Source organism: Diabrotica undecimpunctata, chromosome 3 (genome assembly GCF_040954645.1).
Source record: "Diabrotica undecimpunctata isolate CICGRU chromosome 3, icDiaUnde3, whole genome shotgun sequence".
Lineage (NCBI taxonomy): Eukaryota > Metazoa > Arthropoda > Insecta > Coleoptera > Chrysomelidae > Diabrotica > Diabrotica undecimpunctata.
Genome location: NC_092805.1, coordinates 125,786,233 through 125,810,577, shown reverse-complemented (window position 1 = coordinate 125,810,577; position 24,345 = coordinate 125,786,233). Strand labels below are relative to the sequence as shown.

The following is a 24,345-nucleotide window of genomic DNA, read 5'->3' as shown; positions in this document are numbered from 1 at the left end:
AGTGACAACTGTTTATAATGCTGTTTTTGTAAAACAATTTTTATCATTATCAGTAGCCCGATAGCACTTTGTTGGTCTTGGCTTGTTCTAAGATATTCCGCCAGTCCGATCTATTATGGATTTTACGCTTCCAGTTGGTGATTTTTAAGGTTTTTAGGTTTTGTTCTACTTGCTCCATATATCTATGTCTGGGTCTTCCTTTTGGTCTTTATCCCGTTGGTACTTGTCATTATGATTTTATTGGGGGCTAGATTTTCCTGCATCTGATCTACTTGAATCATTCAGCACAGTCTCTCAATTGTTATAAACCTGGTGATGTCTAAATCTGTTTATGCATTGTATTATCCATCATTAAACGAAGACAGCATTTACGAGTAGAATAATCCAAGACGTACAGTTATTTTTTCTGTAATTTGACTACAATTTGGCGATTCGATTCGACGATTCGGCAATGTCTATACCATAATTAAAATCTTTGTAGGCTTAGATTATTTTACCACTAATAGTGGTCATTATTTACCTTGATTTGCTACAGTATACATGAATTTACTAGTTTATTTGGCCAACTTTGTAAATTTCTGAAAGTTGATGATGGATAGATGTCAAAAGCCATTACGACAGTAGACGTGAAAATTAGTCTCCCTTATGCCAAATATGTATGTTATACGGTTATACCAAGAATATTATCGAAGGATACTACATAATATTAAATCCGTAAACTAATTTTTCGAAACCGAATTCAAGAATTCCGCTTTAATCTGTGCCTTCTAAGAATTGCAAGGCAAAACAGACGTTGATAAAGATGTTATTAGAGACGTTGATAAAGATGTTATTAGAGACATGGGGAATCTAAAATTGCATTCCACAACATATCTCCTCAACTAAGCAAAAATCCTTAGCGAATTGGTTTCTAGTACTCATAAAGAGTATACCGAAGTAAAATTATATTTAATAATTAATAACATCTTTATCAACGTCTGGTTTGCCTTGCAATTCTAAGAAGACACAGATTAAAGCAGAAATCTGAAATTGGTTTCGAAAAATTAGTTTACGGATTTATTATCAGATGTCGCTATTTGCGTCCATACAAAGCAATGTTAAAATTGCTTCTCAAGACAGGAAAGATTTATTTTCAGAGCGTCTGTGAATAGACGTTCTGAAGGTCCCTTTTAGGGTGAAATACGTATAAGCGGATATACAGACGCACTATACGTGAAATCAAATCTTTAATATATATTCCCTTTTACATAATATTAGTTTCCATAGGCTTTCTAGGCGTACTAATAATAAAATAATTTTAAAAATTATCAGTTGTAGTTCTTAATTTCAAAAAAATATTATTTACTATCTTTAATGAGAATTGACCAAAATTTTGGTTGAAGATATGTTTATTTTGACATTTAGATTTCCAGTACCAAAAAATAATTACTTTAATTTATATTTTGAGAACGATTTCCTAAGTAAAAAGTGAAACGACATAATGAATCTATTTCAAATCAAAATTGTGGTTAATTCCCATTCAAATAGTAATTAGTATTAAACTGCTATCGTACGATCTGAAAATAATAGAAAGTGACTCATTTTTAGTATTGAACTACAATATACCACAGCGGAAAAAATTATTTTGTATACATTTCTTAAAATTTCTTTATTTTGGTTAGAGAGTTATATATTCCACTTTGTAAGACATTGAACTGAACCTTTAAAGCTGCCACTCAGCCTCTAAAATTACTGTTCCTTCGAAAATACGCATATAATTTATTGTAAATGTTCAAAACGAAAGAACAGAAAAGGTTCAATTTTTCGTGACTTATTAGTTGAGGTTTCGACACTGGCGTATTACATCGACAAACAGGGATACTTTGTTATTTATTTTTATAATATGTGTGTTTCTTATTTCTAAATTATATATCGGAGTGTTATGTATATGTTTGTGTGTTTATTTTATAGATTATTTTATATTTGAATTTTAATCAAATAAAAGACACAGATATCGAGCACAGTTTAATTATTAAATCTTGCCCAAGTACTTTCGCTCCTAGAGCAGCTTCAGGGGCATTTCGTCAAATTTGAGCTATATTGTTGGATATATATGGAGAATGTCATAAACATTAAATGATACAATAACATAACACGACACAAGGAAAAACAGTTTAAAAATTATTAAAAATCGACGAAGCTACATATTGGGTGGCATCAGGAGATCATTGATTCTCCTTCACTGATTTCTAAGGATAATGCGGAAATCGACAATGATGCCACTTTACCCAAAACCAACGAGGGTTTCTACTGCCACACTTCATTTAATGTATTTGAAATATATTAAACGTTGTTGACAAGGCAGTTTGTTGGAAAAAAGTGAGGTTGTTTTAAATGTTGTCGTAATTACCTTAAAACTGTTCGTCAAAATCATAATGAAAGACAAAAAGTCTATTATTTAGTTGATACTTGGTTAACGCTTGACTAGTCAGGTGGGGCCTGTGAGACCAGTGACAATTTATTTCTAATGCCTCACTGCTTATTTTATGTCGGAGTGCGCTGCGTTCGTCAGTACTTTTCCGTCCACATGTCGAACAATAGTGAACAACGGGGTTTGCATTAGTTTATAATAGTTTGCTAGTTATTTGCACTTTTGGTCTGTCATAATCTACCCGACTATTCGAGTAACTTTTGTGAGTTCGACAAGTAAATTTATTTTCCTATTTTTTGTAAGTATAACTGACATACAGTAAGTATTTTAATTCCTATGGTTATATGTAAATATAGTAATGTTCCAGCCTTTAATTTTTTCTCTTGTATTTCAGATTTCAGTGATGGATCCTTCTCTGAAATTAATTAAAAGATTACAACAGCTCTACAGCAATGATGCTGTAGAAGAAAATATTGATTTGGAACGCGATTCAGAATCAGGCAGGTGTAAAGAAAGTGTCACAACAGAGACACAACAGAAGAATGGGAGCAAGAATTGGGAACATAATTGGAGAAAGAATTGGAGAAAGAACCTGCAACTTTAAAATATTTTGAAACAAATACACACAACCGGCTTCTCTTTTATTATGCGCAAGATGGGGTATCCTGGAGAAAACATGCGCCTCCACAAAATGTTTGGACAAGAAGTTCTAATTTAATTTCATACTTACTAGCTTCAAAAGGAAATGCTCAAGCATTGATCTTTAGAGTGTTGGAAATGTTTTATTGATGATAATATTCTCGAAACCATTGTAGAGAACACAAACATATTTATTTCTAAACTAAGAAACAATCATGAAGATCCGAATGAAGTGAGACCTACAGATACTGTGGAAATAAAGCCGTTAATTGGTCTATTATACCTAGCTGGGGTTTTCAAAACAAGCCGCAGAAATTGCAAACATTTTGGGCTACTCATGGAACAGGCAAAGAGGTATTTCGAGCTACTATGGCTTATAGGCGATTTGTATTCTTGCTATATTGCTTATGTTTTGATGACATAAATACTAGAGAAGAAAGAATAACCATAATAAGAAAAGTTTTTGACCAATTTAATCAAAAATGCAAACTTAATTACGTTTCTGGATCTTACTTAACATTAGACGAGATGCTTTTTGCATTCCGTGGACGTTGCGGATTCCGCATGTACATCCTGAATAAGCCAGCCAAATATGACATAAGAGTATTTTCCTTAGTGGATGCCAAATATTTTAACACGGTAAATATGGCAATATACGTTGGAGCTCAGCTTCCAGGGCCATATCGCGTTAGCACTAAAACCACCGATTTAGTGGAAAAAATATGTGAGCCTATATTTTGATCGTCTAGAAATATAATCATGAATAATTGGTTTACAAGTAATGGCATTGTAAAACGCATGCTGGAGCAGCACAAAATTACAATTGTTAGAAAAATTCAAAAAAATAAAAGGGATATTCCAAAGGAATTTCTTGATCCCAGCAGACCACAGTACTCGTCTATGTTTGCATTTTTAAAATCCATTACTTTGGTGTAGTATATCCTACAGAAAAAAAGTCGTGACGCTGTTATCATCTTTTTACTATAATGAGTCTATTGATGAAGATTCTGGGGATGCCTGTAAGCCCAATATTATTACTTTTTATAACATTACAAAATCGGGCGTTGACTCAGTCGATTAAAAATGTGCGGCTTATAACGTAGGCAGAAATACCCAAAGATGGCCAATGGTCATCTTTTATAATTTACTAAACATTGCAGGCATAAACTCACACGTCATACATAAATGTATTGCAAATGAAAACGACATAATTTCGGAAGGAAGATTGTTTCTGAAATCAATTGGCTAAGCCTTAAAAAGAGAGAACATGCTAACCAGAGCAAGAGACCCGCATTTACAACAGGATATCAGAAACATTGCCCAAAAATTAAGCGGAGTACATGCAGATTCAGCGCCTCCGCGTCCAAATACATGAGGTCGTTGCGCCTATTGTCCAAATCGTAAAACACGATATTTTTGTGTCAAATATCAAAAGTGCTTATGATTAGAGCATGTTAAACCGATTTGCGAAGACTGCAATGAAAATTGAAATTAGGATTAGAATTTTGTTATTAAATGTACGTTTAAGAGAAGTAGGTACGTTTTCGTTAACTTTTTTTTGCATTTTCTTAAAGATATTGTTTATTTTATCATTGGGTTTAAAATGGTTAAGATGTATTAAAAATGAAATAAAAATAGATTGTACATATACCAAATAGTATTATTTTAATTTTTTCTAATGTTCTGTGTAAAAGAAAAATTGGGCCTCACAGACCCCACCCGACTGTTCATGTAATTTGCATGTACCCAATTACTCAAGGGTTAAACGAATGTCATTCTGTAAAAAAAGTTAAGCATGATTTAAATATTAAAATCAGTCGACAAGCATTCCTTCAAAGGTCTCTCTACAGGTCTAATAGCACCATCAGGTAAGGGCCGACGTCTAATAATAATACATACTGGTAGTGATCACGGTTTTCTTTCTAGCGGACACTCAGTTTTTAAATCCAAAAAATTGGGAGATTATTACGAGGACATGGATGCTGAGAAATTTGAAACCTGGTTTTCATTTCTACTGACAAAAATTGAATACCTAATAATCATTTTAGATAATGCTTCCTACCATAGTAGGCAAAAAGAACAAATAAGTGAATGACTAGATAGGAAAGAAATTGGGTATGACAAGTCTATGGTTAGGCCCGAGTTACTAAATCTTGCACGACAGTGTAAACAAAAAAATCAGAAATATGTTGTTGATAAAATGGCTTGTATCCGTTTTTGTTCACCGATTATCACCATACGATTGTGAGCTTAATTCTATTGAGCTAATCTGGACACAAGTAGAAAAAGTTATAGCAAGTCGAAATACTACCTTTTAAAAGTGCTCCTCTACGAAGCCATAACTAACGTTACCCCATAGAACTGACAAAAGTGCACCTTTCACACGCAGTAATAAGAAAAAAAAATGTGGAATTTAGATATACAGGTATATACGATATCATTATGGAACCCATTGTCGTCCAAATTGATGCAAATAGCGATGACTCAGATATTTGTGATGTTCAGTAAAAGTAAGTTATATAAAGTTTATTAATTATTCAGTTTGAAAAGTATTTTCATGAATATTTACCAAGAACTTAAGACGAAATTTGATGGTATTATTGTTATCTTTGGGAACACGCATGTATTATTATTTGATGATGCCGTTTAATTTTATGGAAAATTTTATTTCGATTTTTTTATATTTGAAACCAAAAATGTTAATATAGTATTTCATTTACTTCTTGTAATAATGTACAAAGTTTAAATTTTTGGTAGTCTATTTTAAAAATATTTTTGAGGTACTTAAAAAATTAAATAATATTATTAATAAAATTGTTGTAAATATTTATCCAAAAACATCGAAGCCTATGGTCTTACCGCTCTTACACGGTAACTGAAGATTCCTTAAAAATTAGTCACTCCGTCCAATTTCCAGATCGTAGTACTCATGAAAATAGCTTCCGAATAATATCAAAAAACATATTTATATACAGACCTGCCAGGGCCACCGTCCAAAAGGTGCATTTTTTCCTCCCACTATTCTCGTTTGTGGTTTTGTGAACATTTGGGGTACTCCACAAGCTTAAAATTAACAAAACATAATTTAACCAAATTGATAACTAAGAAAAAAAGGGAAAAATAAAAGTGTAAAATATTTCTTCAAGCACTTCATTTTTTACTTTTGTATAATCGGAATTATATTATTAGATTATTACACTAGGTACTTCCAAATGTACTCCGTATCCAGTATCAAGTACTGGTTTATTTTGTTGCCGTATTTTTTTGAATTTCTAGCGCCTCAGCGCCATCTGGTAGGGATCAATAAAATGAGTATCACCGAAACATAAGTTCCCACTACGTTAATTTTTTTCTTTTTCTGATAGGCACCAACTTACTTAATATTCTATATTTTACAACAACTCTTTTCTATTCTGTAATGAGTTAATTTTTATAGGTATTAAATACGTCATAGTTTCTTCGTTAGATTTTGATAAAGTTTATTTAACGTTATTAAAACCTTATTTTAAAATATGTGGCATGGCCGTTAATTCAATGGAAACAAAATGTAATTGAACTGAAATTAACCTTGTGTATATGTAGTACGTTATAGTTTGCTGACGACCTAGTCATATCAGAGAATGGAGAAGGAGAAAATATTATAAAAATAATTAAAAAAACCAGGTCTGAAAATAAATATTAGAAAAATTGCCTTCCAATAGAAGCTCTACCGGACAACATCCTGCTAGGAAGAAAAGAAATAGTAAAAATAGAAAAATAGGAACATGTAGTGCCTAAACTTACCTGGGAGTTTAATTTGATTTAACAGATAAAGACGATTGAGAAATTAGAAAACGAATAGCACAAGCCAAAAGGCTAACTTAAGTATAATATGGTGAAGCTGTGATGTAAAAAATGGAAATATAACATCTTTGTAATATTTTTTAAAAAAAGTTTCACCTATGGTGGAGAGACATGGAGAGTAACGAAAAACAACAAAAGAACGCTTAAAGCGACAGAGATGGATATTTTCAGACTATCTTTTAGAATATAAAAAAGCGACAGACAGAAATGATGACATATGAGATGATCATGACGGCATATATTTATATATAAAGGGTAGAGGTTCTAAATGGGAACCTTGGGATGCTCCAGAGTTAAAGTAAAACCCTTCAGTTTGAGACAAAAAGACCAGTCTTTCATATAACTTTTCAACCGGCAAAAAACCACCAATGGTACCAAAAAAATTTCAGTTTATGCAATAAAAACAGTGATCGACCCTGTTTAATGTGTTAAACAAATTAGTTTTGAATGGAATCCACCTGCGGACTGTTTTCCAATGCATTTATAACGCAATCAATGTAAATTAGTGTAAACAAGCAAGCAGGAAACTATGTTGACCAGAATGTAGCTGATTTTTAGATTATCAGGCACTAAAGCCTTAAAAGTTTTAGGAATAGCAAAAATAACTGCAATGAAAGGATAATTAGAAATCGCCAGATTTGTGTGTAAGCTTAATAAAGTTAATCTTAAACTGCGATGAAAAGTGAGCCTCGGTCACATGTTGTTTATTCTTTCATAATGTGGATGTAAAAAATCATACTTATTATTATTTCCAGGCATCAAGTCAGAAACCTCCAGAAATATACCAATAATAAATGTATAATGCAGGATTTGGACAACATATTTTCCACCGTTTTGTACAATGAGTTGCAGTATGCTTTCTTTTTCATTCGACACCATACATCGTATTGGGTTGCAAGGGATAGTGATGCGCAACGTATAGCCTCTCCTATCCAAATGCCAACCTCAACTGCACGCGTGATGATCTTGATTCTGGTCATCCGGTGCATCCTGCTAGATAACAAACGAGGCTCTGATGTCCGAGTGATTTCCGGTATAAGCAATGCCCCACACTTACCTACCAACGGCTTCAGGCGGATAAGTTGGTAAGTGGTAGGGCACTCTTTTGTCCTAGGTTTGGGAAACTGGTGCTAAAGGCGAATGAACTGAGATCTAGGTCAACGGCGTAAGGATGTAGAAAGCAAGGAGAAACCACTACATTAAAGATCCATATGGATATGTCTTGTACATCTATCATGGCTACAGCTCTGAGAGTGAAGACTACTGATCATGTATATCGGAGTGCAAGATCCGGCAGGGGAGGAATACCAACACAAAACCACAAGGCCTCCCTGGACGTTAGCAAGCGAAACCCCCAAGTAAAAGGAAAGGATGCGCCTAGAAAAATTAAACATTCTATTAAAATATGCACCTGGAACGTCAAGACCATGTACGAAGCAGGCAAAATTTAAAGTGCCATCCATGAAATGGAAAGACTGAATATCGATATAATGGGCATCAGTGAAATGCGATGGCCTGATGCCGGAAAATGTCAAATAAACGAGCACCAAATATATTACTCTGGAAATACAGAAAGTCAACACAAGCATGACGTCGGAATAATTTTAAATAAAAAAATACGTTACGAATTTTGTTCAAATATTCGAGAGAATTATGCTCATTCAATGGGATTTATTCCCAGCAAAAACCAACATAATCCAAATATACGCACTCACAGCAGAAAAATCAGATGCAGTAATAGAGGCTTTTAATTACGATTTAAGGAAAGTCCTAAATAAGTTAAAAACCAATGAAGTAACGTTAGTTATGGGTGACTTTAATGCCAAAATCGGTAAGGGTAGTTATGGTGAAGTAGTAGGTTATGGGGTCTGGGTGAGCGAAATGATAGAGGAGAACACCTACTCACATTTGCTACGGAAGAATACTTGGTAATCACCAATACACTATTCAAATTACCACACAGAAGGTTGTACATATGGCGCTCATCCGATGACACGCCAGAAAACCTCATAAGAAACCAGATTGACTATATTTTAATAAATAAAAGATTCAAAAACTCAATAACATCAGTGAAAACCTTCTCTGGTGCAGATATTAAGTCAGACCATAACCCACTTGTCGCTAAGTTCCGTCTGAAATTTAAAAAAATCCACAAACCTAATCCTATAAGATATTATCTCAAACAACTAAGAGATGATGACATAAAGCAAGAAGTATGGGAATATCTAAAGAACAACATATCTAAGTCAGAAGTAGTTAATGATGTTGACACAGAAATAAACCACTTAAGAAGGAAAACACAGAAAACTTAAGAAGGAAATATTAGACCAATACCTGCGACCTAAAAAGACAGAAAAGAAAAAACCATGGATGACCGACGGTATATTACAGATGATGGACAGAAGAAGAGAATCCAAGCGGAAATACTACTTTGCATATTAACAAAGCAGACAAAGAGATAGAAAAAGCTGTCAGAGAAGCTAAAAATAGAAATCTGGAAGAACGGTGTGAAGAAATCGAGATATTGGAACGTAAACACGATTCCTTCAACCTCCACAAAAAGATAAAAAAAGCAGTAGGCATCTATAAAGCAAAAAGGCCGGGACACTTAACTGACGCTCAAGGAAATTCAATAGTTAATATTGAAGAAACAAAAACAACATGGATGAACTATGTGACAACAACATTTGAAGACGATAGGAATGTCACCATCACACAAAATAAAAATGACGATACCGGACCACCTATTCTCGAAGCGGAAGTAGAAGCTGCTATAAACAACATTAAGGAGGGAAAAGCAGCAGGACTAGACGAATTCTACTCAGAATTTTTGAAAATTATGGATAAAGACGAAGTAAAAAGACTTACCTTGATCTTCAGCAATATATACCAAAGTGGAAAAATACCCCAACAGTGGCTAAGATCAAGTTTTATAATAAACATTTAAAAACCCAATGCCAAAAAAATGGGAAGATTATCGAATAATAAGCCTTATGAGCCATCTCCTGAAAACTTTTTTAAAAATCATACATAAAAGAATATATAAAAAGTGTGAAGAACACATGACAAACACACAATTCGGTTTTAGGGATGCATTGGGTACTCGAGAGGCACTTTTTGCAGTACAAGTTCTCCTTCAAAGATGTAGAGACGTGAATTGTGATATATATGTGTATTTTGTAGATTATCAGAAAGTGTTCGATAGAATAAAACATGACGAACTGATGAAAATATTAAATTCACTTGGTCTAGACAGCAGAGATCGCCGTATAATAAACAATATCTATAACGAACAAACTGCCTAAGAGCGGTTAGAGTTGGAGATCAGTTAACAGACGACATAAAGATAAAAAGAAGTGTACGACAGGGATGCATATTGTCCCCATTATTGTTCAAAACATATTCAGAGCACATTATGAACATAGCGCTAACGGACATAGACGAGGGAATACTTACAAACGGAGAACGATTGAACAACATAAGATACGCTGATGATACTGTAATTTTTGAAGACAGTCTTGAAGGTCTGCAGACACTTGTCTTCAGGGTGGCAAAAGTAAGTAGCAGGTTTAGGCTTGATTTTAACATCAAAAAATCAAATACATGGTTATAAGCAAAAATAGGATACCACCTGGTCAATTACTAGTTAACCAACAACCTATACCACAAACCACCAACTTTTGTTATCTGGGTGCAAACTTAAATGAATAGTGGGACCAATCGACGGAAATTAAGATAAGGATCGAGAAGGCAAGATCAGCTTTCGTCAAAATGAAAAAAATCTTTAACAGCCACGATATAAATTTGGAAATAAAAGTTCGTTTACTAAAATGCTACGTATTGTCCGTTCTTTTATATGGCGTGGAGTCATGAACCTTAACTAAAGCATCACTGAAGAGACTCGAAGCATTTGAGATGTGGTGCTATAGACGCATGTTGAGGATTTCCTGGATAGACAGAGTTACCAACGAAGAAGTACTACATAGAATGGGTAAAGAGCGCGAACTAGTCGTAACCATAAAACGTCGCAAACCAAAATACCTGGGCCATATAATGCGCAATGAACAACGATATGACTTACTTCGGACCATACTTCAAGGTAAACTGCATGGGAAAAGAGATCCAGGACGAAGAAGAATATCCTGGCTGCATTACCTGCGAAAATGGTTTAATTTAATCACTACCGGACTTTTCAGAGCAGCAGTCAACAAAGTCAGAATAGCCATGTTACTGTCCAACATCCGTAACGGATAGGCACCACAAGAAGAAGATACATCGTATTTCGCTCTTTTACAAACAATTCTTATAACAAAACTTGTTTCATAAGCTACATAACAATTTAATTACATTACAAAGTTTAATTAGTGCAAAATATTTAAGATTTAAGAAGAATAGGCCATAGCATACTTAAGGGCATTAACAAATTTCAACATTTTATAGATAGAGTTAGTTAACATGAAAGTCACAATAGATAGGTAATTAAAGAATAAGATACATAAATCTCTTTATTTATACATACGTATATCAACACTGGCTGCTGAAGTTGTTGACATAGTTACACCACCAGAAGTTGATGAAGGCACTTGAGTTGGCATCGGCGTAACTTTTTCCGAAAGTGATGTAATCAATTGAGGCCTCATAGGTTCTTGTGGCCTAAAAGTTTAAAATATAGATTTTACCGTAATTATATAAAATTAAATTGAAATAAAAGGTAAAATTATAAAATTATAATTATAACGATTTTTGAATAAAAAAATTTCACTTTTAAAGAGATAAATATGTGCAGATAAATAAGTTTAACAATTTAAAAGACTGAAATAGACCAATCAGTAGCTATATTATATGTATATAGTCCATGTATTACAAGAAATGCATCTGTTATCACTAACATGTAATCACTAATTCCTTTATTGCCTAAAAAAATAATAATGTTTTTTATTCATCTGCATTTGCCTCACTTTCATATTTTTATTAGACAAAAAATTTGTTAACCAACTTGTCCGGTATAACCGGAAGTGACATATCTGTGAAAATATTTTCTTTAAGTTCATCATAACTTGTAATCCCCATAAACCGTAACTATCATGTATATAGTTTCCGATATATACATAAAACACCTTGTACATACATAATATAAGCGAGGTTCATACAACCTCTGCCGCTTCTCGCATTTCGACCGCCATCGTTTTCTGTCCATCTATTTGTCTTCTATGATGGCTCTATCTCTCATTATGTGCCGTACATTTTCTTCCCAGGCAACTGAAGGCCTTCTCCTTCTTCTTCTTTGCTGTAGTATGTAATTTAAAGCTTTCCTTAGCCATCTATCTTTATTCATTCGCTTCACGTGACCATACCACACTAGTTGTCTCGTTTCAATTCTATCTAGGTACACTGGAATATACAGTATTTGTCCTTTTAATATCTTCATTCCTGATATGATCTTTTTTGGATACAGCACACGCTCTCCTTAGAAAATCCATTTCTACTACTTTTATTCTTTTTCTATCTTTTTTCGTGATCTGCCAAACTTCTGCCCTATAAGTCATAATAGGCTCTACCAAGGTTCGATAGATTGTCAATTTCGTTTCTTGTCTAATATCTTTAGCCCATAGTATGGAGTTTAGACTGTTTACCGTTTTTTTCCCTGCTGCGATCTGTTTTCGATGTCTCTTTTGGTACTGCCTTCTTTAGATATTATAGATCCGAGATATTTATATTCATTACATGTTTTTGTAACCAGATGAATGGAGGAGAGCGATCATGGTGATGTTCTTCAAAAAAGGAGATAAGAAAGACCCCAATAATTATCGAGCAATAAATCTATTAAATACAACACTCAAATTGACAACAAGAATATTAGCGAAAAAAATAAACGAACGAATATCTCTGCAAGAGGAACAGCAAGGATTTCGGACAGGAAGATCATGCACGGATGCAGTTTTTGTAATAAGACAAATAAAAGAAAAGTCGCTGGAATACAACAAACCAGCATATATGTGTCTGATGGATTTGAAGAAAGCGTTTGATAGAGTGAGAAGTCGGGACGCGATACATTTATTATATGAAAAGGGAATATCACTGGATTTAGTAAAAACCATTGAGAATATATATAAAGATAACATAGCTATGGTAAGATGTAAAGGAAAACTATCGCAACCTATCAAATATGAAACTGGAATTAGACAAGGAGATTCGCTGAGCTCATTAATATTTAATCTGATAATGGATGAAATCATAAAGAAAGTTAAAAAAGAAGAGGATATAGAATGGGAGAAAAGGAAATAAGGATAATATGCTACGCCGACGACGCCATAATAACAGTCGAAAATGAAGATGACCTACAAAGATTAATTAAAGAATTCGAAGATACGGCGCTCATATACAACATGGAGATCTCAACAGAGAAAACTAAAGCGATAGTGATATCAGCAGAACCGAGAAGATGTAAACTAGTCGTAAATAACAAAATAATAGAACAAGTGATGGAAACTGAATACTTGGGAATAAAACTGTTAAGCTACGGAAAAGTGGAAGAAGAAGTACAAAAACAAGTGAACATGACAAACAGAGCAGCAGGATGTCTCAACAACACAATCTGGAGAAACAAATACCTTACAACGAAAACGAAAACCAGGATATATAAATCAACAATAAGAGCGATAATGACGTACACAGCGGAAACAAGGGCAGATACGGCGAAAACACAAAGACTACTGGAAACAATAGAAATGAAAGTCTTACGAAAAATAACAAACCAAACTCTAAGAGACAGAGTAAGAAGTGAGGAAATACGAGCGAGATGTGGTATAGAGGAAATAAGCGCGTGGACCAAAAGATAAAAAGTGGAATGGAATCAACACATCGAAAGAATGACAGAAAATAGAATAGTACGAATAGCAAGAGACAAATCGCCAAATGGAAGAAGATCATTGGGACGACCGAGGAAAAGATGGTCAAACAACGTCAATTGAGGCTAAAAACCGAAGTTAAACAGGCATTTTGCCTATTTATAAAGTAGGAAGAAGAATAAGACATGTTTTTGTGTGTCTAATTTCTAACTCTGGATCTTCTTCATTATCTCGTGTTTTAAGATACTCTGTCTTTGACATATTTATATTGAAGCTTCATTTTTCATGTTCTTTCTTTAGTTTTCTAAACATGTAGTCCATGTCTTCCTCATCATTCGCCAAGGCTACCGGATCATCTGCGAAAAGTAAAGTTGTTAGATATTTACCATCACCTATGTCTATTCCCATTCCGGATACTTGTTTCCGCCACTGCTCTAGCGATGATTGAATATATATTTTAAATAAGGTTGGAGATAGATAACATCCTTGTTTAAGCCCCTTTGTTATTGGAAATGATTCAGATATAAAGTTCCCTTCTTTAACGACACTTCTTGCATTTTTGTATATATCTTGAGATAGCATCCACATACTCTCTACTGAGACATACTTTCGTCAATGTTTGAAACAGTTTTTTCAAAGGTATCGTATCGTATGCCATCTCTAAATCTACAAATAATAGGTGGGTAGATAGATTCCTTGCCTTCCGTTTTTCGATTACCTGCTGCAGAACGAATATACCATCAGTGCACGATCTACCTGCACGAAATCCATTTTGTTCTTCTATATCTTTATATTCTGATTCTATTCTTTCTTTTATTATTCGACCGTACAACCTCCCCACTGAGCTGGGTAAGTGAACTGGCAACAAAATACTTAAATTTTACAGTAAAGCTTTTCTTTTACAGATAACATATTTCTACATTTTGCAAACAAAATCATCAAATCTTAAATATTCAATTCGATAAATGGAATACATCCATTACTTTAATTAAAAGCTCAATAAATATCTTTTAAGAAGCACATACAAATTTTATTACTATCTTCCTAGACGCATCCAAATCTAATGATGGTATAGGCTCGCTATAGTTTCCGCACCATCTAATCTTATGTTTAAACTTCGCTCAGAAACAACCATCTTCATGGCAGAACTTTGTACCATATACACAGCTCTAAAATATTTAAATACCTCTAACATTACACGAGCCCTTATTCTTAACGATTCTCTTTGCTCTATCGCAGTCATACAACATCTATATCCCAATCACTCCATAGAAAAGAAAATTTAATACGAACTTCTAATTTCTCGTTTAAACGTTTCAAAAGTTTCAAAGATTTAAAATTTTTTGTTCTAATTCCTAGTAAATATTTAAACCAATGTTGCTCACGCCATCTATCTGCCGAGTGCATTTAAATTACCTCAAGGACGCTACTGTAGTTCCTAATAGCTCCAACCGTTACCTCAAAATTGGAGGGTTCGTAAATTCTTCTCCCCTTTCTCGCTTTAAACGTCCAGACAGGACGAAATTCTGTTTGAGTGGTCTCTTGACGAGGTAAGTCGAAAACTTTCTTTTTTCTCATATATTTCTAAATAAATATTTATTTTAGATCCTTACCGGGAGTCCTAATAGTTACTAGAAATATGTTTATTGGCCCAAGGTTATCGAAATAGCTATGGATTTATGGTATGTGTTCTGAAACCAACAATTTGAAGAATATCCCTTTTGTGTTTGTTTAGCCGTCCAATCCTATATATATATATATATATATATATATATATATATATATATATTATGTTTCTACTGCGATATAGTCAACGTTTCTGTTATCCTGAGTACCTAAAGGGGAAAAAATTATATTCTTTCTACACGCCACACAAGCATTTGGATAATTGAGGTTGTACCAATTTTATATTTTTTTTATTGAACACTGAAGATTATCTGTGAACTAAATAACTGTAAAGTAATTTATTATTGATATGTTAATTACAATAAATTTCTACATTCTATCTAATATACAAAATGTATTTTTTATGTGAATGAATTTCGAAATTTGGGATAAAGTACAATTTTATTTTCATATATTTCTCAATTTAAATCTAATGCCACGATATAAAATGTTTGTTTTCTTACGATATTATTTTAATTTTAGTTTCGTATAAGCACTTTTCATGTGCAATTAATACCGTAACCACAGATTGTTTACTTCTTTTTTGGGATGACGTAACTTTTTAACGTAGAATCTTTTAATAACTTTTGGTTCCTTACAAAATAATAAAGGTTAACTTTGTTGTAAATTTTTCATTTTATTTCTTTGTCTGAGCTCGTTTCCTTATGAGAATAAATAATTAAGGAATGACGCACAATTTATGTTATTTTTAAAGATAATACAAACAGCTTCTATATGATTTTTAAAGGAACAACACCCAAACTCTCCGACTGAAGCAGAAAGGCCTAGATTGTTTGTGTACTTAAGTAAATAGTTTGTTTATGTTACACTCAGTCCCAGGAAACAAATAAGCTAATAAATTTTGAATGGATCTCATCACACATCGGAATGGAGGGTAATAAAATAGCAGATAAAAGTGCACGGAGTGCAACAAAGAATAAGTATACTGAAATAGTAGGTGAAATCTCACCATGTGACTTAAAATCGTGGCTTAAGTCATAAGTTTTAATCTTATGGAAACACGAGTGGTGCTTACCTCATTCTAAAGTTCGATCTATCAAAAATTACATAATACCTTGGTGACTAAAAACTGAGTACCACCGTCTACAAACAGTGGTAACCAGATTATGCCTAGGACACTTAAGACTAATAATAAAAGCGGGATATTAAAATAAAAAACGATTTTTAAATATAAACCTTTACAGCTATAAACAGCTTTATAGACTTACCTTTTAGTAGTTGTAGGCTTGGTAGGCTTAAAAGAGTATTTTGTAAAATACTTATCAGGCACACTTTGGACAGGTTTCTTCGTAGGCTTATTTTTAGTTTTAGTAGGCTTCTTTTGTTTAGTTATTATGCTAGATTCTGTAGTCAACTGCCAGTTTAGTAAACTAGATACTTCCCCTTGCTGCGTGCTGTGATTGGATGTTATGAACGCAGGCTCGGTCGTCATTTGCCAGCCGGGTTTCGTATAAATTAGATTGGCGTGAAGGGTGAATTCATCTTCGGTGTTCATCGGCCGAATACTGTGCCTAAAAGAATAAAATCTAAGAAGATAAATGCATTCTAAATATTAAAATAAATCAATAAATCAATTCGTCAATAACTGATAACAAACTGAAGTCAAGATGACTTTACAGTTTCCTCCGTAGAAACAAACATAAATGTAGACATAAGTATAAAACCATCAAAATAAAAACCGTACTGAGACAGGCTATGAAAATTAAAGAGCTAAATTAAATGTAAATTTAGCCAGAAAAGTAAATTCCACAGAATGACATTTTTGTGATACGAGTAATTCTTCATGAAAGACATTTTAACTAACAATCTTTAAATTACAACCTTAAGTTGAAAAATTTAATTAAACCTAAAATTTAAACTCAAAATTCTTGTCAAATCTTTCAAGTTTAGTAACAAAAATTAAATGTGAAATATGTTATTCTACATAGATTAAAACTTTACCAAATATTACTTCCAATACGAAGCACTATTTAATTTGAAAATGCATTATTGAAACCATAAAATACAGAGCATCTATAGACACATAAAAAGCAAAAAATCATGAAAAGTACGTTGGTATATTTTTACCCTTTCATAGACAGTGGGAAGTATAATTCCCACCAAATATCACATCTACAGGCAGTGTATATCCATTTTCCACCGTTTGAGGCTGCTGCCACCTAGGAGTGATATCCGTTAACCTATAAAAAATTACTTTGGATCTGAGGTACAGATATTTACATTACCATTTATACTTTTTGAATATATACTGTTTTGACGTTTTTTTGTGCGGTTATATTCTAGTTGTGAAAAATAATTGCTTACACGAAAATTAAGGTAAGTGCTAAAGATTTAAATATTATTTTTCTATCCTTTTGATTTTTATACAGAGATTCATATAAAAACAAGGATAATAGAACCTTTGTAAGTAGATTATAATGCTTCCCACTCCCCATCCTCGTTGTTTATTTTTATTATTTTTTTTTAGAAAGAGAGATCTAGATAACCCTAGAGAAGATGATGCTGAATTAGCTTATTTATATTCTTCACCTGACAATAAAGAACATTCAGAAGAAAAAGCGGATGAAGGTGTTTTCGAAGAACTTGAAAATTTGGATGACAACTGTTTAAATTCTTCTAATGTGAATACAACCTGTTTGGAATATTCACATGCTCGATATTCAGGTAATTTTTCTCTTCCTACATATCCGTTACATTTTAAACCATCCATATCGGAAGATAGTGAAGCTGAAGAAAATGATGAGGAATGGGATCAAAACACAGATTTATTTAACAACCTTGCACTTGATTTTTCCAAAGATGCCAATTCTGCATACGATTTTAATATTGAATTTCAAATAAAAATTTTTGATTTCGATATTCTTGATACGATAGTATGGATCAGACTAATCTATATGCAGAGCAGAATCGCCTAGAAGGATTAATGAGACAAATCAACCCGGTCCATCTAATATTTGGCAAGATACAAATCTAGAGGAAGTGAAGGCCCTAATTGTTAAAGTAATGATTTTAATGGGAATACTGGGTCCACTAATCTATATTTAGGGGTATCAGCAAGTTCGCAAGTATTTGGATCCAAGAAATACAAAAAACTAATTGAAAATTTACACCTTAACAACAATGAAAATGCAGTGCCTCGAGGAAACCTTTATATGACAAACTGCATAAGGTGAGACCGCTTGTGGAAAAACTAAACAGTACAATCTAATCTACCTCAATTACGTACTATATATACAAATTCTATATTTACACTTATTATAAAGCTTGCGAACTGTCTAAAAAAAAAGATGTTTGATAGCCTTTGATAATTTCTTTACATCCTTACCTTTTATGAAAAAGTTATAGAGTGATAGGATTTATGCTGCTGGGACGGTGAGATCACACAGAAAGGGATTACCAGATAGGTATAAAAGTAAGACAAAGATGTGCCGTGGAGAATTTATGTTTAGTACAAAACAAAAGCTGGCTTCAATAAAGTAGATGGATAATAAACTAGTCAACATTTTGAGCAATTATTTCTCTTCACGAGATACAATGTTTGTCAGTCGTAGAAATAAAGATGGCTCCACAGTAAATGTATCATGCCCTAAAGCTGTACACGTTTATAATCAGATAATGGGAAGTGTCGATAAGTTCGACCAGTATCACGAAAGATATTCCATTGGACGAAGATTTCCCAAATGGTGGTTCAGAATTTTCTACATTTAGTCGATTTGGCTATAGTCAATTCGTTCATAGTAATGAAGATAAGTAGACGAAAGAAACTCGATTAATTATCATTTGGTGTCAATTTAGCAAGACAGTTGATTTCGGACTTTACTTCAGGGAAACGTAGAAAGAAATTCGTAATATTTTTAGCAAATAAACGTTTAGTTATAAATTAAGTAAGATTAGTGGAAGTGGGTAGACATATGCCAAACAAAGAGAAAAATTACAGGCCATGTAGGATGTGCAGTACTAAGGAAAATAAAAGGACTCAGTATATCTGCACCCATTCCAATCTTCCATTATGCATAACACCCTGTTTTAAGAAATGTTATGGTCACTGAGATGTATTTACTCATTAATGCATACATATTGTATAAGTAATAGTAACTAGCTTATTACTTTAACTGATGCTGATCGGTAATAATTGCGAAATCATAACATTCATTAATCTTACTTAGTACTTCTTTTTAAGTACAGAGAAATTCTAAATTAAGAGGTATTAGAAAAAAAAAGTGTTATCATATCAGTAGTTAGCAACAAAGAAATTAGTTTTATTCGGGTCTATAAGTAATTCGGGTTGTACTAGTGATCTCTGCAGTTTGATTCTGGTTACCCGCTTTGATCGTGTGATCTAGGTATATAATATAATATTTGACAGTTTTGATCTTACTTTCATATTAGTCTATTTTAATACTTTAATTTGTAATCATTTTTGTTTTATTTAAATTAAATTTCAAATCGATTTTCCCAGATTCGCTTTTAAGTTACTTTAGCATGCAGATTCGTTCCGCTGTATTTTTGCTTACGACTACTATGCCGTCGTCAAATCTAAGATGACCTTAAAATCCATCATAGATTTTAATTCCTTATTGTTTTCAATTTAGCTTTTTAAACATGTCTTCTAATGCAATAGTAAACTATTTTGAAGAGATCCTGTCTCCGTGTCTAACTTCTCTTTCCGATCTTATTTTGCTTATTGTTAAACATTCTGCTGCATTTAGTTACATAGTAGCATTGTTGTAAGTACATATATTAAGAGGATTTTATAACTGTAATCAGTCCTATAACTATATTTTGTGTGTGCTTTCTATGTATAATTAATCCTACTTTACCATTTGAACTGTCTTCTTTACCTCTAAAATGAAATACGTGTGTTGATTTAAGAGTAATTTGGGCTTCTCCTCTCTTCAGGCTGATAATGTCCCATTTTATTCTTTTCAGCTATTCCTCCAGTTCCATCACCTTCTGGTCTAATGTAAGAGTTCTAACATTGTATGAAGTAATATGCATTTGCTCTTTGTAGTAGCTTGATTTTTTCTGGGGATTCTTAGCACCCTCTGCTCCACACCTGTTCAAACCGCTACCTTTGTTGGGGGTGTTGGAGACGCCGGAGACTGGGAGCCGTTCAGTAGTTTTGTCTTTCATGAAAAATTTTTTTTTGGTTTTAACCCATTTAAAACGCCACGCTTCACTGCTATCCCCTGCCGGGATCACAGAGAAGTATCCATCCGCTACCTCAATACACCAGTATGGCGAATTAAAATTGACTTGAGTCGTTTTTTTTATCACATAGAACGTAAAAATTTAAAAAGATGAATTCTGAAAGTGAGAGCATTGTGCCTATGTTAATGGAGGGTACCCCGTAAAATCAACATATTGATTTCCAACGTACGACGAGAAGAAAAAATAATACAATGCTATTAAATCTTTGCGATTTACGGTGTAATATGAGTTAATTACTAAATAGTCACCTTAATAAATTTATAGAGAACCTTGAGAATATCACTGATGAGCTTTGAGTAAGATTGTGTGAAAATAGAGGAGCGCTACCAAGTATATTGCTGCATTAATATGATTACTTCTATTGCTGAGTATTCAAGGAAACATATACTAACTCAAGAGTTACAAGTACAAGGTCGAACAAAATTATGTTTAAAAAAAAATTATTTGTGAAATGTAATTTTTTTATGTAAAATATTTATATTTCAAAATTATCTACTGCTACTGCTTACTTATTTGCTTAGAAACAAATTATTTCATATTTGATATCAGCAACCTCGACTTAGTTGCGATCAAGAGCCTTAAACTTAAAAGATATTCATGATCTTACCTAGGAGGTGGTGTCGATATCCTCCAGGAATATTCTGGTTTCTCATTGGTGGATGTTGCTAAAGTAGGAGAAGGTGTCGCTAAAGACGATCTAGTGGAATTACTGGCCTGTTGGTGGCTGTAAAATATCCTTAAATAAAGTGTGCCATCGAAGGCAGCAAAATTAATTAACGTGTCGACAAAATCTACAGGGAAGTAGTCGGTAACCAATAGCGTGTATGTTTATTGCATAATTAGTAACTACGTCTAACGTCTATAATGAGCGTTAATTAAACAAAATAACGATTAAAAGCATCTAGAGATCAAATAAATTTAAAAAATTGTTAAGCACGACAACATAATTTAAAAACTTTAGACTACACAACCAATATATAGATAATACATAACCTCTTTTAAAAATTATATGTGACATTTTTGTATGCCTGGGCTGATTGTCTAGTGGATTGAGTAGCTCTGCGGTTACCACAGCCGGTCCCAAGCCCAGATAAAATGTGGAGGGTGATTGGCAAGGTTAGCAACCTACCAATCGTAAAAACAAATACTGCTCAAAGAGACAATCTACAGCCTCGGAACCGGATTGATACTATGAAGACGACCATGGCAAGAAATAAGGACAAGCGAAAAATATTCAAAACCCAGATGAGAATGACTACTTGGAATATCAGACCGCTTAACTCAAGGGACCAAGAAATAATCCAAGTGCTGAAAGAAAAAGAAATAGACATTTGTGCTCTACAGGAAACAAAAAAGAAAGAAAAACAACAATCAAAATACTAATCTACAGCAGAGTTGCAAGAGAAAACAGGGCCAAAGAAGTTATAGCCTGATTAATACACCAAAGGTACCAAAATCCCATCAAAGAGTGTCAATATACATCAGGAAGGATTGTAACAGCAAAGACACGAATGAAACATGGCAAAACTGAACATCATCGGAGTATAGGGCTCAAAAAATAACAAGCCTCAAACAACAAGAGAAATGTTTTATGACCAATTACAACAAGTAGTACATCAAGTCAGAGGAAAGATGATAATATGGGAGGATTTTAACGTCCGAATAGGTAATCAAGTAATACCCGGAATTAAGCAAAAACATAAAGAGGATATTAAAAATGAAAATGGAGAACTGATTATAAACTTCTGCACGAATAACGAAATTAGAATAAACAACACATTTTTTGATCATAAAGACCAACACAAATATACATTTAGTGGACAATGATCCATTATAGATTCTGTTATAACCAACAGAGATATAGATACGTCGAAAATAATCGACGTAAGATGCATCAACTCGGAATGAAATACTAGATCACCATAGCATCGAGGAAAACTGGGAAAAACTCAAAAATACCATAATTAACGCAGCAACAGAATCACTTACAAAGAGGAAAGTAATAAACACTAACATACCAAAAAAGAAAACAACATGTTTAGAGAGGAAATAAAGACAAAATATTGAGAAAAAATGAAGGCTTTTTTACAATACAGAACACAACAAGCACATAACCACTATAAACGAATCAGAAATGAAACGAATACAAATTAAGACAAATAAAAAAGGGAATACCGACAGAGCTTCTCAAAATAGATGGAACACGACTTCTATGGAACACAAAAAGAAATATGGAGAATGATGAGAAGAAAAGGAATGAACGAAATAATTAAAACGAAACAAATTCAAAAAGAAACATAAGTAGACCACTTTCGATCCCTATTTGCTACTGGTGATGACAATAAACCACCAACACCAGAGTTGACAACGAACGAAGAAATAACTATTGATGAGGAAGAGGTAAAGAAAGCATTAAGGAAATTAAAAAATATAAAATTACCAGGAGAGGACAGAATACCCAAAGAACTCCTAAGGTACGGAGGACCAGATCTGACCAAGCAACATTTAAAGCTAGTCCAAAAAATTATAGAACAGAACAAAATTCCCCAAGAATTGAGATCAAGCATCCTAATACCTCTCTTTAAAAAGAAAAACCAATCGGACCCGGAAAATTACATAGCAATTAATTTATTAAACAAAACACTAAAATTAACAATCCAAGAGATAACAAATAAACTGAATGAAATTATAACACTAGCAGAAGAACAACAAGGTTTCAGGTCGGGAAGATCATGCACCGACGCTATATTTATAACGAGGCAAGATCAAGAGAAATCATTAGAATACAACAAACCGACATATGTATGTTTCGTAAACTTTAAGAAGGTATTTGACCGGGTCAAATTAAAGGACGTTATCCACTTATTGTACGCAAGAGGAATAGGACTCTAGGAATAATCAATGCGATCGCAAATATTTACCAAAACAACACAATAAAAGTAAAAGTGGAAGAAGAACCAACCCTATTGAAGCTGGAAATGGAATAAGACAGGGAGATTTCCTGAGTCCTTTATTGTTTAACCTGATAATTCAAACGGGAGAAAAATAATTTAAAATAATCTGCTGTGCAGAAGACGCAATACTACTCTCTCAGCGTGAAGATGGGTTACAACGTATGCTGCACCAATTTAATATAACTGCCAGAAAATGCTAATTTTCCCAAAAAAAAAAGACAAAATGCATGGTTATAACAGCACATTTACTAAGATGTAAATTGGAGCTTTAAGGTGAGATAATAGAAAAAGTGATGGAGTTTAAATATCTAGGCATTACATTATTTAGCTACGGAATGCTCGAAACAGAAATGGAAGATTAAGTGAATAGAACAAACAGAGCAGCAGATTACCTGAATGAAACAATATGAAGAAATAAAAATATCGGCAAAAAAATAAAAGACAGAATTTACAAAACAGTCATCAGATTAATAAAGATACACGCGGCAAAAACACGACCTGACACAGAGAGAACAAAAAAGATATTAGAAACAGCAGAGATGAAAACACTACGGAATAGAGCTAGAACTACATATATACGACGTAGATGCAAGGTGGAAAATATCAAGGACTGGGTAAGAAATAGAAGAGTAGAATGTAATGATAATATAAGCCAAATAACATCATATAGAGTAGTAAAGTATAGTCAAATATAGTAGTAAAGTAAATAGGAAGACGATCAGTAGGAAGACCAAATAGACGATGGAGCTTACTG

The 24,345-nt window shown here is 33.3% G+C and overlaps 1 protein-coding gene across 2 annotated transcripts in view; it reads right to left on the bottom strand.

The window, feature by feature from the left end:
* The window catches only part of Sb (serine proteinase stubble), a 357,923-nt gene that overhangs the window by 11,653 nt on the left and 321,925 nt on the right, over positions 1-24,345 (bottom strand). The window contains exons 6-9 of one of the 2 annotated variants that reach the window (XM_072526859.1): positions 21,245-21,373; positions 16,635-16,937; positions 11,412-11,545; positions 6,027-6,112 (exon numbers count right to left, since the gene is read on the bottom strand). In XM_072526859.1, coding sequence (XP_072382960.1) covers positions 6,027-6,112; positions 11,412-11,545; positions 16,635-16,937; positions 21,245-21,373 — 652 coding nt within the window. The remainder of the gene's footprint in view (positions 1-6,026; positions 6,113-11,411; positions 11,546-16,634; positions 16,938-21,244; positions 21,374-24,345) is intronic. The other variant, XM_072526861.1, reaches the window with a different exon arrangement.